Genomic DNA, 12,230 nt, shown 5'->3' with positions numbered 1-12,230 from the left:
AAGATGAACGATACAAGTGTTCTAACAACCTGCATTTATTCTTATCAGAAAATTACAACTGATCTGTCATTAAATGCTTTCTGTTTTCTAAAAGGGTACTGTCTAAATAAATTTCAGATTTAGAAATAAACGTCAGTGTTTATGCAACCAAGATCCCTTTATGAATTCTGCATATGAAAATGCATATATATGAAAAATACACAGTGGACAAATTTGCCATTCCAGTAAGAACTATGTACACACTTCACACGGAAAAATAAAGGAGATGAGATACAGGCAACCTTAAGAGTTTATTCAATAACATGCATGAATTCACCATTAACTCTGTACCTATGTCTGTCTTCAAAAAACTGGTACTCGATTCTTGCATCTCCTTTTGGTTGAGCCGACAGGAGGGCATCCACCTTCATGACCAAGTCACTTGCCCTGAAAGACATGGATGGTGAAGATTGAGCATCTCTTTAACCGAAGGTTTTTCCAATTATTGCTGAACATGATATAATCAGCCTAAGTGAATACCAACAAGACGGTTTGAAGAATGTACGAACTTTTTACCAACAAGCATGCATGAGAAAAAGTACGATTTTGTAACTGAGTAGTTTCATAACCTTGAAAGAAGACACCGATTTGCCCATATGTGAAATGGGGATAGTAGTACCTACTTGGTATGGCTCTTGTAAACATTGCACCAGCTAAACAGAAAGCACCAAGCTCAGGGCCCATCCCGTAACAGACTGTCAGTTTGTGGTATTTACCTTATCCCTCACCCACTGCTAAATACCTCTAATAGTTTTTATGATTATTAGAATAATAATTCACTGGAAAAAATTCAGAAAAAAAATGAGAAAACAGATATACGTACAATGCCCTTATCAACAGTTAAGCACTGATGACATTTTGGTTCATAATTCTTCTATATTTTTAAACATATATAAATACATATATAATCATAAGTGGGATTATATTATTTAGTAACCTGCTTCTTCATTTAACAATATATTGCAAACATATACTACAAACATATTTTTGTTAGTTAATAAACACAGGGTGCATCAATATTTTCACCAATATGTTTATGGATAGGTCATAATCACCAACTGGCTAGTGAACATCCAGGTTGCTTCCTATTTCACTATTACAATCAAAGCTGCAGTAAACAATGTAGAAAAGTATTTCTGCTTTCCGTGACCCTTCTAAAGTTGATTTCTAACTAAGGAAGATCTTGAACTAAATCAGGAGACTTATAAAAAAGGTCAAATCTGCTGAACCAAGCACTGAATTCTAAGAATTCTAAAAAACACCTGTAACTATCTGAACTGGAATCAAGCCTATACATTTTCTCACTGAACCAAACAGCTATATCAAACTACCTCTCTGGTACTTCTCACTACTGACTCTGAATACATATAATCCAGGCCACTTGTTTCCTGTGATGTGTCAACACTGTCAAAAAACACGCCAAGACACTTGGCTGAGCAGGCAAACAACAAACTCCCCTAAAAGTTCACAAAGCACCCTGATCAAACAGCCCAGAGCTGAGCTTCAGAAAGCTAAGGATGGCCTTGTGGCTGCAGGTCTAGGCCATGAGTGAAAGCTGTGGCTGTCAAAGCGGGCCACTCCAAGGTGGCGCAGCTATGGCACTACTGAAAGCCCTAGGCAAGCAAGGTAATTCTGAGAGCCCGAATAGTTTTAGCTTATCTTTAGGTAGCCCTGGGACTACCTTATTTCCCTCAATCCACCTAGGAGAGACCCAGAGCCACTTCTCTTTAGTAAAAGGCAAGTCTCTGGTGCACAGTCTGGCAATCATGTAGTCCACAAAGACTTCACAGAGAGAGGGAGTGGTCCAAGGGCACACCACACCAAGCCTATGCCCATGACATGATGGCTTCGAGACATGGGAACACCTCCTAGCCTGCATCAGAGAAGTGTTTCATAGGCCAGAACAAGGGGTATCACTGAAGAGCCACTGAGGTAGAAGGAAACCTCCTTATCTGTAGCCCCACTACTGACTGAGATGAAAAAAGACTCCTTCCCCTATCACACAAGGCTTGGCAAAGGGACTACTCTGGCAGCTATCGAGGTCAGTTCTTCATTAAGACATGTATCTTAAACCCTGTGGCATGAGGGTATATGAAAGAGATGAAGAAAAAAAACAGAACTTTTAAATTGCGTATCCTCCAACTACTCATCAAAGAACACTACAAATGAGTGAAAATACAACTCACAGAATGGGACAAAATATCTGCATCTCATCTATCTATAAAAGATCAATAGCCCAAATATTTACATATTTCCACAGAACTCCTATAACTCAATAATAAAAAAACACAATTAAAAATGTGCAAAGTAGGGGCACTTGGCTGGCTCAGTGGGCATGAAAGTCTTGATCTCTGGGTTGTGAGCTGGAGCCCCACACTGGGTAGAGAGATTACTTAAAAAAAACAAGGTACAAAGCACTGAATGGATATTTTTCCAAAGATATTCAGATGTCATCACTAATTGTCAGGGAAGTGCAAATCAAACCACAAAGAGATACCCCTTCAGATCCATTAGAGTATTACCAAAAAACCCCAAAAAATAACAAGTATTGATGAGGATGTGGAGAAATTGGAACCCTTACACATTACTGATGGGAAAGTAAAATGGTACGTCCTCTGTGGGAAAACATGATGGTTCCTCAAAAAATTAAACATAAAATATATCCCTCCTACTACATTCATTTAATATTTAATACAAGAACCATGTGTATATGACCTATGGGCCCTCATTATACACCAGGGACGTGGACCAGTTAAATAATTCATTTTCTTCCCATTGAGAAATAACTCATTAAAATACATTAGCTAACAAGAACACTGAAAGAATTAAAATAAATATTAAAAACCACAATAACCAATTCATCACCTATGCAGGATACAAGAGAAACAACTCATTATTCTATGCTAATAAATAAAGGAAAAGAAGCATTTAGCCTACTTTCCTTTCCTGAACAAAATAAAACAAATGAGGGAAAGTACCTCTTTACAAAAGTATTCCAAGGCTATAAACAAAAAACAAAAAACTAAAAAAAAACCCTCACCTCACCCCTCTACTTTTGCATATGTTTGAAATTTTCCACAACCAAGAAAAAACAAAACGAAGAGACCTACTTTAGTTCTTTAAATAAATTAACTTGTTTCAACAGAAGCAAAAGTAAACACCTGAACTGAAAAGCATTATTATATGTTCAAGCTGAAAATAAAACACCATGAAATAGGAAGCACGAGGAATGTTCAATTAACCCAGCCCCTATGGTATGCGCTAATTAATTTCTTCCATGGCAAAACGTACACATCTTCTTCTACCCGAAGCTGTTGAATATGGGATTTGATTTTCTGTCCTGAAGTTTTTAAGATGATATTTTCTAGGAGGTGGAAATCGTCTTGATTAAAGAGTTCACCGTCGTCCAGCGGCCCAATGATCTGTGAAGAGGAGCAGCGTAGTCAGTGCTAGAATCAGCAAGCTGTAAAGAAGCCCTCAGTGGTCATCTGGCTATCTTAGAAGCCTATGAGGGTAAAGACCCAAGACATGTATACATCTAATAAAATCAATGAAAAAGGCAAAAATTAAACCCAAATCAACTCATCCAGTTATTTATCAATTCCTCAACCACACAGAGTGTACACTTGTATACGTCACACTATTTTTACAGTCAGCAACTCTGAAGTAAAACAAAATAGCAATAAAGTTTTCATTAATTCTCACTGGATATAAATACTAAAACTAAATGCAGTGCGGTCAAGTTTTTAAGATGTTTTTAAGAGATGCAGTGTGGTGAGTGACAGACAGCAGAGATTTCACCCTCTGTGCTAAGAGTTTAAAGTTTGGTATGTCCCCCCTGGCCCCCCGAGTCTCATGTCTATGGCTTCAGATATGCATGAAAGAGTCTAAGCCTGCACCAATGAAGTTCACAGAGACTGCGCAGCTATGAACATGGTCCCCACAGGGGATGAATACTTCACAGATCAAAACTTTATCAGCTTATTCTCTGAGACACCACACTCTCGTCACTGTACACAGGACAGGACATAATAAACAGCGGGAAGGTTTTCCACAAGAACACTTGTAACAAAAGCAAGCCTCCTCTGAAATCAGGGTGCAGAAATTATCATCAGCACTGCATAAGCCCCATTCCCCTCAGGAAAAGAGTGACTGTTTGAAAAGTTAGTTTACTAGCTTCAGGGAACACCGCCAACACTGTTCACTGATCTAATTTGAGGTCAAGCTTGTCTCAGAACAAAATCCTCACCCTTCCATTGCTGATCACTGCCCTCTGTCCCTTCTTCAGCTTCAGAACATCCCTGCAGTACATGGCATGAGACAAAATGAAATCCATTTTGGAAGACTCAAAGACCTCTTTAAAAAGACTGAAATCCATGCCCTAGGAAAGTAATTGTTATTAAGGAAAAGTAATTGTTATTAAGCAAGCCATAAAAATGAATAATCATAATGAATAAATCACAAAATACTTTTAATGGAAAGTCAGAACAAAATTTTAATAATTAACATTATGATGTTTCAATTCTTCACTCTTCCCATTTTCCCCCACCCTCCCACTTATCAAGTAATGCTTATTTTCTGTTCCTATTCTTTTATGTGATTGCTCAACTGGCAAATTATTCATCACACCTTTATTCTGCATTTTAAAATCTTGCTAATTTCAAGTCTTTTTTCTGACTGAAACATCAAGTACACCATCATTTTGTAAGAATTTTAAAACTACAAAACAGTCCAGGGGCGCCTGGGTGGCTTAGTCAGTTGGGCGTCCGACTTCAGCTCCGGTCATGATCTCGTAGTTCGTGAGTTCGAGCCCCATGTCGGGCTCTGTGCTGATAGCTCAGAGCCTGAAGCCTGCTTCAGATTCTGTGTCTCCCTCTCTCTCTGACACTCCCCGGCTCACACTGTCTGTCTCTCTCTCAAAAATAAACATTAAAAAAAAAAATTTTTTTTTGAAAACTACAAAACAGTCCAAAAGGTAAGTAACTTACATGATTAATACATGTGGGCCTATATCAGAACACATCAAGAACACATAAATCCCTAACTTTTAAGAAACTTCAATCATTTTGCTATATAGACAAATCAAAATATTGCTCATCTTTTAAAAACTATATAAAATATAAACTTATATGAATCATATAAGATATGAAATTTTATTTAAAAATATTAAAAGTAGTGAACAGAATGTGGCAGAATTGTTATTTCTTGGAAAGATTCTTCCAAACTAAAAGAAATCCTCTGAAACTCAGTACTAAAATAAAAAATCCCGATCATGAACAAGATGCATCAGCCCACGGGAGTGAACTTCTGTGGAAAGTAACAGAACAAGGCAGCCCTATGCAACACACAAAGACTTACCCCAACAGAGAACCCCCCGATGTCAGCTCCTGCAGCCAAGGCCTCTGCAGTCTCCTCCTTGGCCATTTTTGTGATGAAGTTCTTAGCAGAGTTGGACGTCTGTGTTTGGAGAGCTGCCCAGATGGCTCTGGAGATCTGAGTGTTCTTATATCTTATATCTTCACTAGGATTATTGATCATGCTTATTCTAACATTGTTACTGGATTTCTATTTACAAAAGGGGAAATAAGAGTTATATGGTAGATGTTTTAAAATTAAAAAGTGGCATTAACATCAGTCATAGTCCAGTAAGTAGCAAATACAATCTCTCTTAAAAGTGGTCAGCAGTTCTCTTCTGCACACAGAATAAAATTAAAATGCTATAGCCAGGCTTTCAAACCCCTACATGAACTGGTCCCCAGCCTACCTTTCATTTCTTACCATCCCTAAAAATACAGCTCCATTACAGACCATCAGAGTCCTGTATTCCCCAAAACACTTTGTATTATTCTAACATACTCCATGCTTTATGGTGGCATGCAAATTCCAAGTCTATCCCATCTTTCCTTCCCTCAGCCCCAACCAATCTTCAGGCTTCTGTTCAAACACCTCTTTGTTCACATGGCCTTTCCAGATTCCTAGTAAAAACTGATCTCTCCCTGATTAAAAAGACAATAATCCATGTGGGAGAAGAGATCTGGGACCCATAAAACCTTGTGTCATGACCATAAGCAACAAAAATTCATACTAATGTGTTATCTAAAGACAAATACAAAAATAGTCATAGCAGCTTCTTCAGAATAGCCCCTAACTAGAAAAAGATGACATTGTCCATGAAATAGATTAAACAAACAAACAAAACTTTGTGGTATAGACATACAATACAATACAATACAGCACAGCAAAAAAGAACTATCACTATTGGTAATATCATAGATAAATCTCAAAATGCTGAGTAAAGAAAACAAACAAACATATATAAGATTCCATTTAAATAAAGTAAAAAATAATCAAGAAGAGGGAACGGGGAGCAGGGTGATGGAGACAAGCAGGAGAAGGCTTTCAGGAATTCAATAATTCTCTATTTCTTGACTGAGATGGTGGCCACCTGGGTGTTCCCTTTGAGACACTATGTATCTTATGATTTGTGCACTTCTTTTGATCCTGTATTTTACTTCAGTTAAAATATTTTTTTTTTAATTTCAATTCTCAGGGCGCCTGGGTGGCTCAGTCGGTTAAGCATCTGACTTCAGCTCAGGTCATGATCTCACAGTCCATGAGTTCAAGCCCCACAGTGGGCTCTGTGCTGAAAATGCAGAGCCCACTTCAGATCCTCTGTCTCCGTCTCTCTCTGCCCCTCCCCCACTCTCACTCTCTCTGAAAAATAAACATTAAAAGAAAAAAAAAAGAATCTATTCCCTTAAATAAAGTCTGAACACTGCAGTCCCCTCTCTTTTCTCACCAGAAGACAGACCTTCGAAGAAACAATGCTCCTTTCCCTCAAGCACTAAGACAGCAGGACAGCTGCCTTCCGCACAGAACAGTAACATCAGTACACAGAGTGGAGGTGTAGACACTTGCCTGATGTTTAATAGCATCATACAGTAACTGTCTTCCAGAAGGGCTATCAAAATCTCCAACAATCCAAAAAGTTACAGGCCTAATGAAGGAATCATCTGTATAAAAAGAAAACAACATACTGAGTCGGAGGGAAAAAAGCACATTCCACGTTTCAGTATTGTTCTTAAGCCAAATAATTTCTGAAAACCATGCAAAAAATAAGAAAATGATGTTTAATAAAAATACAAAGAAGAAGTAGTGAAATTTCTCTACTAGAACGAAAGCAGGGTAACCTTCCAATTGGCTTAATTACAAGCTAGGAACATGCACTTATTAATTCTACTATGGTTTAGGCATCTGTTAGCATGTACAATGAAACATGTGGGTAACAGATCATAGTCTTTAATCATATGGATTTGTAACTTTCTGAAATAGAATTCTTTGCAAACATTTACACAAATTTTGTCTGCATTTGAAAAATTATCTACTGTTATCCACAGGTTCTAGAAAGGTCACAATAAAGTATCAATAATTCTAAATCACAATGCTGCCTGAAACCACATAAGATAATTAAGAAAAGAAACAAAACATTCTAAAGTTTAAAGTTACCATAGATTTCCTTGGAGGACATTCCTAGACAGAGGTAAAGGAAAAAGAGTAGAAGAAAATGTCATTGCTATAACTGATGCCTACCGTAAAGTCAAAATTTTAAATAATGTCTAACATGATCAATCTTCTCTCTGCTCCATAGTCCCCCTAATGGTACAGCACTGTTCCAGGGCCCCTCAGAACCGATTTTCTTGAACCAAATGGAGCAGTTGTTTTTATTCACATAGATCTAGGAAGCCAGAAATTCTCTCTAGGAGAAGACTAAAGCATAGATAAAAATAGCTGCCTAGGGGCAATGATCTCACAGTTTATGAATTTTAGCACAGAGCCTGCTTGGGCTTCTCTCTCTCTCTCTCTCTCTCTCTCTCAATCTCTCTCTCTCTCCCCGGCCCTCCCCCGCTTGCATAGGCATGGGCATTCTCTCTCTCTCTCAAAATACATAAATAAACATTTAAAAAAAAAGAGCTGCCTTAAATGACAGTCAGTGCTCTGAAGGAGTAATAAGTGGCTAGAGGGGGAAAACATCTGTCTGCCATTAAAATATCACTTCACACAACTTTAGCCTAACTAGCTGATTCCGTATTAAGATCAGTTTTAAAATATGCACAAGGATTCCTAGAACCAAGTTTATCCTATAAACCCTAAAAAAATTATATCAGTGTTGTCACTGAAGAGGTAAGTCAAACTAATTTGCAATCCATTAACCCATGTTTACATCATAAATGTTTTCATTTTAAAATCACGAAAATAAGTTTCATTTGACCTTAATATCTAATATAAATTTATAAAAACATTTGAATTTTCAAAAACATACAAAAGAATTTTAAATAGGTATTTCCTAAATTCAAATCATTGAAGAAATAATGAAAAAAATTACGGAATCTCCAATAGACACTTAAAGATTCAATTACTTCTACAAATACTAAAAAAAAAAAAAAAATGCTGAATCCAAGATAAGCCAGAAATGGATTACCTTTCTTTGTCAGATAGTTCATACTATTGGCTATAGCAGCAGTTTTGCCTTGGGAATCCAAGACAGTAAATCTGGCATAGTCATCCACAAAAAAGTTATCTGAAAAAAAAATTGAAACAGATTTATAATTAACATGCCTAATTCAATCCAATGTTAATATTCAAATAATAAACTGATTTGACCATAATACAAGATTTATAAAAAACACTAAGTGAAATCTGTTGTTTCATGTTTACTGAACAAGTTCACAAGACACCTACCCATTAATCACATTTTAAGACACAAAGTTAATAAAAAATGGACACATCCCATATAACTTTCATGTATGTATATACATACATGCACCACTTTAGCGGTTTATATTTATTCTATTCCACCCCGATGACTCTACAACTAGAAACCAATCTCTTAATAAGATCCCCTAACTCCTTGTCTTCCTTCCATAGTCAACGCACCTGAGTAAGCCCTTCCCCATACCACTGGGCGATGGAGGGCAAGAGGGAGAATGATGGGAGAGAAGATCTAAGACTCTGACTTTCATCTTTTACACGTCTAACAAAATAATACAATTTTAGCTTTAATATAAACAAAAGGTCATTTTCATTCTTTTTAGACAAGTCTCTTCTCCAACTAATGGCCTCTGGCCATGCTCTTATCAACCATTTTTCCTTGGGTTCCTCTAGCTAAAATCCCAATTTCATCGACTCATTCATTTGATCTGAACTACCCAGTAATTTCTTCCTACCTACAAAATGGTCTCTGTTCTGGATAATAAACCCTCTATGTCCAAGAATGTCCCCAATCTTCTGCATTACTGTGTTCCGACACAAATGCCACTCTTCTCTCACCATCCTCCAAGCACAGCTGGCTTATCCACCCCACCACCTATGTGTGTCCACCCATGCACCCATCTGTCCTTTCACTCAACCAACTATGCCTGGGGCCTACTATCCTTCCAGTCAGGATTCAAGTAAAAGGAAAGCAATGCGAAGTAAGAGCTCATGACATCATGCAGGGGAGGGGAAAAGGCTCCAAAAGACTTAAAGCCTTGAAACTTAGTATCCTTCTAAGAAGGTCCCAGGACAACAAAGGCCAGGGGCAGGGTAGGTAATAATAGAGCTAGGACCACTGGGTCAGAAGGATGCCGGCTGCTCCTCCAAGGACAGCTCCAACATGTTCATGAGGCAAACTGCATTTTCGGCCCTGTGAACCAGCATCACTTCACAGCTGAGCACTACATTTAGTGGAGAATGGTACCCCAAAACACTGAACTACTGTTGTGCTCCTTATTCAGGAGTACTCCAAAAAGAGTTCTTTACAGTTTAATTTTAAATGATGGAAACAACAAAAACTTAGAACAAAGACTCATAATACTGCTTGATTTGCTCTATTCAAACTAGTGGTAAAAAGCTAAAACCTAACTATGAAGAAACAATTTATCTCACTCTCTAACCACTGCCTTTTTCAAACAGAAGCAGAGAGATGTCCCTCTTCCTCTAAAAGGAATTTGGTTTCAAGTTGATTAAAGACAGCTGCCATAAAGGAACAACCACACCTGGAGCTGTGTGCATCACACCCACCACAGCAGCAAAGGCCCTTGGCTTGGACTTCTCTGTTATGCTTATCTTTCTCACCCAGTGACATCCCCAGGGCGAGTGACAACAGCTCCACCTCATTTCCAGCTATTTGCTGAAGTGGCCTTCAAAGTCACAAGGAAAGGCAGAAGGAACACACTGTTCACACAACTACCTCTGGAAAGGTATTCTTGTGGAAACAACGCAAACATCCATCAACTGAGGATTAGGTAAGCCAAATGTGGACTGTCCATCTAAGAAAACATCAGCCATAAAAAGGCATGAAGTACTGAGACATGCTGCAACATGGGTAAACAATAACTTTATGCTGAGTGAAAGAAGCCAGTCACAGAAAACTTGAATTATATGGCATATCCAGTAGAAAACTCCCTTAGAAACAGACACTAGGTCAGCGGTTGTGAGGGGAAATGGAGAGTAGCTACTAATGGTTACATGATTTCTTCTTGGGGCAACGAGATATATTCTAAAATTAGACAGTGATGATTAGACAACTGAGAATACGTTAAAACTGTGTGCTTTAAAATGTGTAAGTTTTCAAAAGGCTGAGTTTTGTGGCATGTACACTATGTCTCAATGAAGGTTTATTTTTAGACAGGTATTCCTAGCTTCTCAGAGTAAAACCACCTGAGGTGTTTGTCCACATCACTGCTGGCTGATTCTAGAACAAAGATGAAGAAAAGACAGCTGCTTAACAGCTCTACAACTGTAAAAAAAAAAAAAAAAAAAAAAAAAAAAAATACAGATGTAGTCTCATCACCCAAGGCCTGTTTAACTGGCATTTAAAAGACAATGGATTTTTTCAAAGCTTACAAGGATTTATCTATATAAACTTGGAGAAAATTCTTGTGAATTTAGAGGCTAATATTATGAATTAAAACATAAGACTGTGTCACAATCTTAGGTTATCTTCTGAACATTACAATCCAACAGATGCAAAGGTTCTGAAACATAAATCAAAAAAGGTCCGAAGTTCTTCCTGAAATGATCCTTACTGGTTGCTGTTAAATCCAGGTATTCTCGCTCAGATGTCAAAATCCTCGAATTGATTCGTGGAACAACATTTGGCTGATTCATGATATACTCTACCACATCCTGATCATGGGACAATTCACCCTAAAAGGAAAAAAGGAACTGGTGGGAGTGGAACGAGCATTAAACCAATTACAGCAATAATCATTTATTAGGCACTAAAAAGCATTAACTTTATACTGGTAAGAGCCAAAAACTGAAGTTCTCATGTTATAGGTCCCTATCACTGCCAAGCACAGCTTGACATGTTATTTATGTATATTACCTTTAACTCTGCATCAACACGAAGCCAATGTTAGTGACATCCATTTTAAAGATGGAAGCTGAGGTATAGAAAGGTGACATACCTTACCAAAGAGCTAAGAGGATCCAAATATGAAATGCAAACCCATGTTTCTGTGGTCTCTCCACACATCACTGTTCTTCCCCCAGAAATAAGCAAACTCTACAAACTAGATAAAAGTTAACATAAAAAAAAAAATCCATCCTAAGATCTGCTCATAGTTAGCCTCTCTCCAAAGGAAAAAGGCAAATGCCTTCTCTTAAGCACTTAACGTATTTTATAAAAATCACTACAAGCTTTTTGCAACCTCAGGCATCCAAGTAATGCTACATTTCCAGAGTCACAATTACACAGCAGGGAGGAAAAATCACTTATCGTTTTCTCTTCCTTTTCATGCCTCTCAGATACACAGAAATACTTGTACTCCATGAAGTGATCTCAAATCGAAGCGTAAATGGCTATGGAAACTTGCAAGTTCTCACACTCAAAATATTTCATACAAAACCATATTTGAAAGCAATTTTCGAGGAAGAGATAGATGTGAATCAAATATACACAGTCAAGTCTAAAAAACTCCCATCAGTCATCTTCTGTGGCTACTGATTATCCCAAGAAAGAGAAATCATATGCAAATTCTCAAACTATAAACTAATAATGAGTCTATGAACCATCCATACAACCCAACAGACTTACAGAGGTACTAGATGACTTAGTAGAGATGTACACCCCCATGTATACAACTTTGGTCTCTATTATAAATCTGAATTGATTCCAGTTAGAAGCCTAGCCAGCTGAGGGAAAGCAA

The 12,230-nt window shown here is 37.7% G+C and overlaps 1 protein-coding gene across 2 annotated transcripts in view; it reads right to left on the bottom strand.

The window, feature by feature from the left end:
- UGGT1 (UDP-glucose glycoprotein glucosyltransferase 1) overlaps positions 1–12,230 on the bottom strand; it is a 108,517-nt gene that overhangs the window by 33,511 nt on the left and 62,776 nt on the right. Inside the window, exons 19-26 of one of the 2 annotated variants that reach the window (XM_019469494.2) lie at positions 11,106–11,226; positions 8,519–8,617; positions 7,546–7,569; positions 6,958–7,052; positions 5,398–5,604; positions 4,289–4,420; positions 3,331–3,461; positions 331–426 (exon numbers count right to left, since the gene is read on the bottom strand). In XM_019469494.2, the coding sequence (XP_019325039.2) occupies positions 331–426; positions 3,331–3,461; positions 4,289–4,420; positions 5,398–5,604; positions 6,958–7,052; positions 7,546–7,569; positions 8,519–8,617; positions 11,106–11,226 (905 nt within the window). The remainder of the gene's footprint in view (positions 1–330; positions 427–3,330; positions 3,462–4,288; positions 4,421–5,397; positions 5,605–6,957; positions 7,053–7,545; positions 7,570–8,518; positions 8,618–11,105; positions 11,227–12,230) is intronic. The other variant, XM_019469495.2, reaches the window with a different exon arrangement.

The sequence above is a fragment of the Panthera pardus genome, unplaced genomic scaffold (assembly GCF_024362965.1).
Source record: "Panthera pardus isolate Hobbes unplaced genomic scaffold, ASM2436296v1 HiC_scaffold_10, whole genome shotgun sequence".
Classification (NCBI taxonomy): domain Eukaryota; kingdom Metazoa; phylum Chordata; class Mammalia; order Carnivora; family Felidae; genus Panthera; species Panthera pardus.
This window is presented reverse-complemented; position numbering and strand designations above follow the sequence as displayed.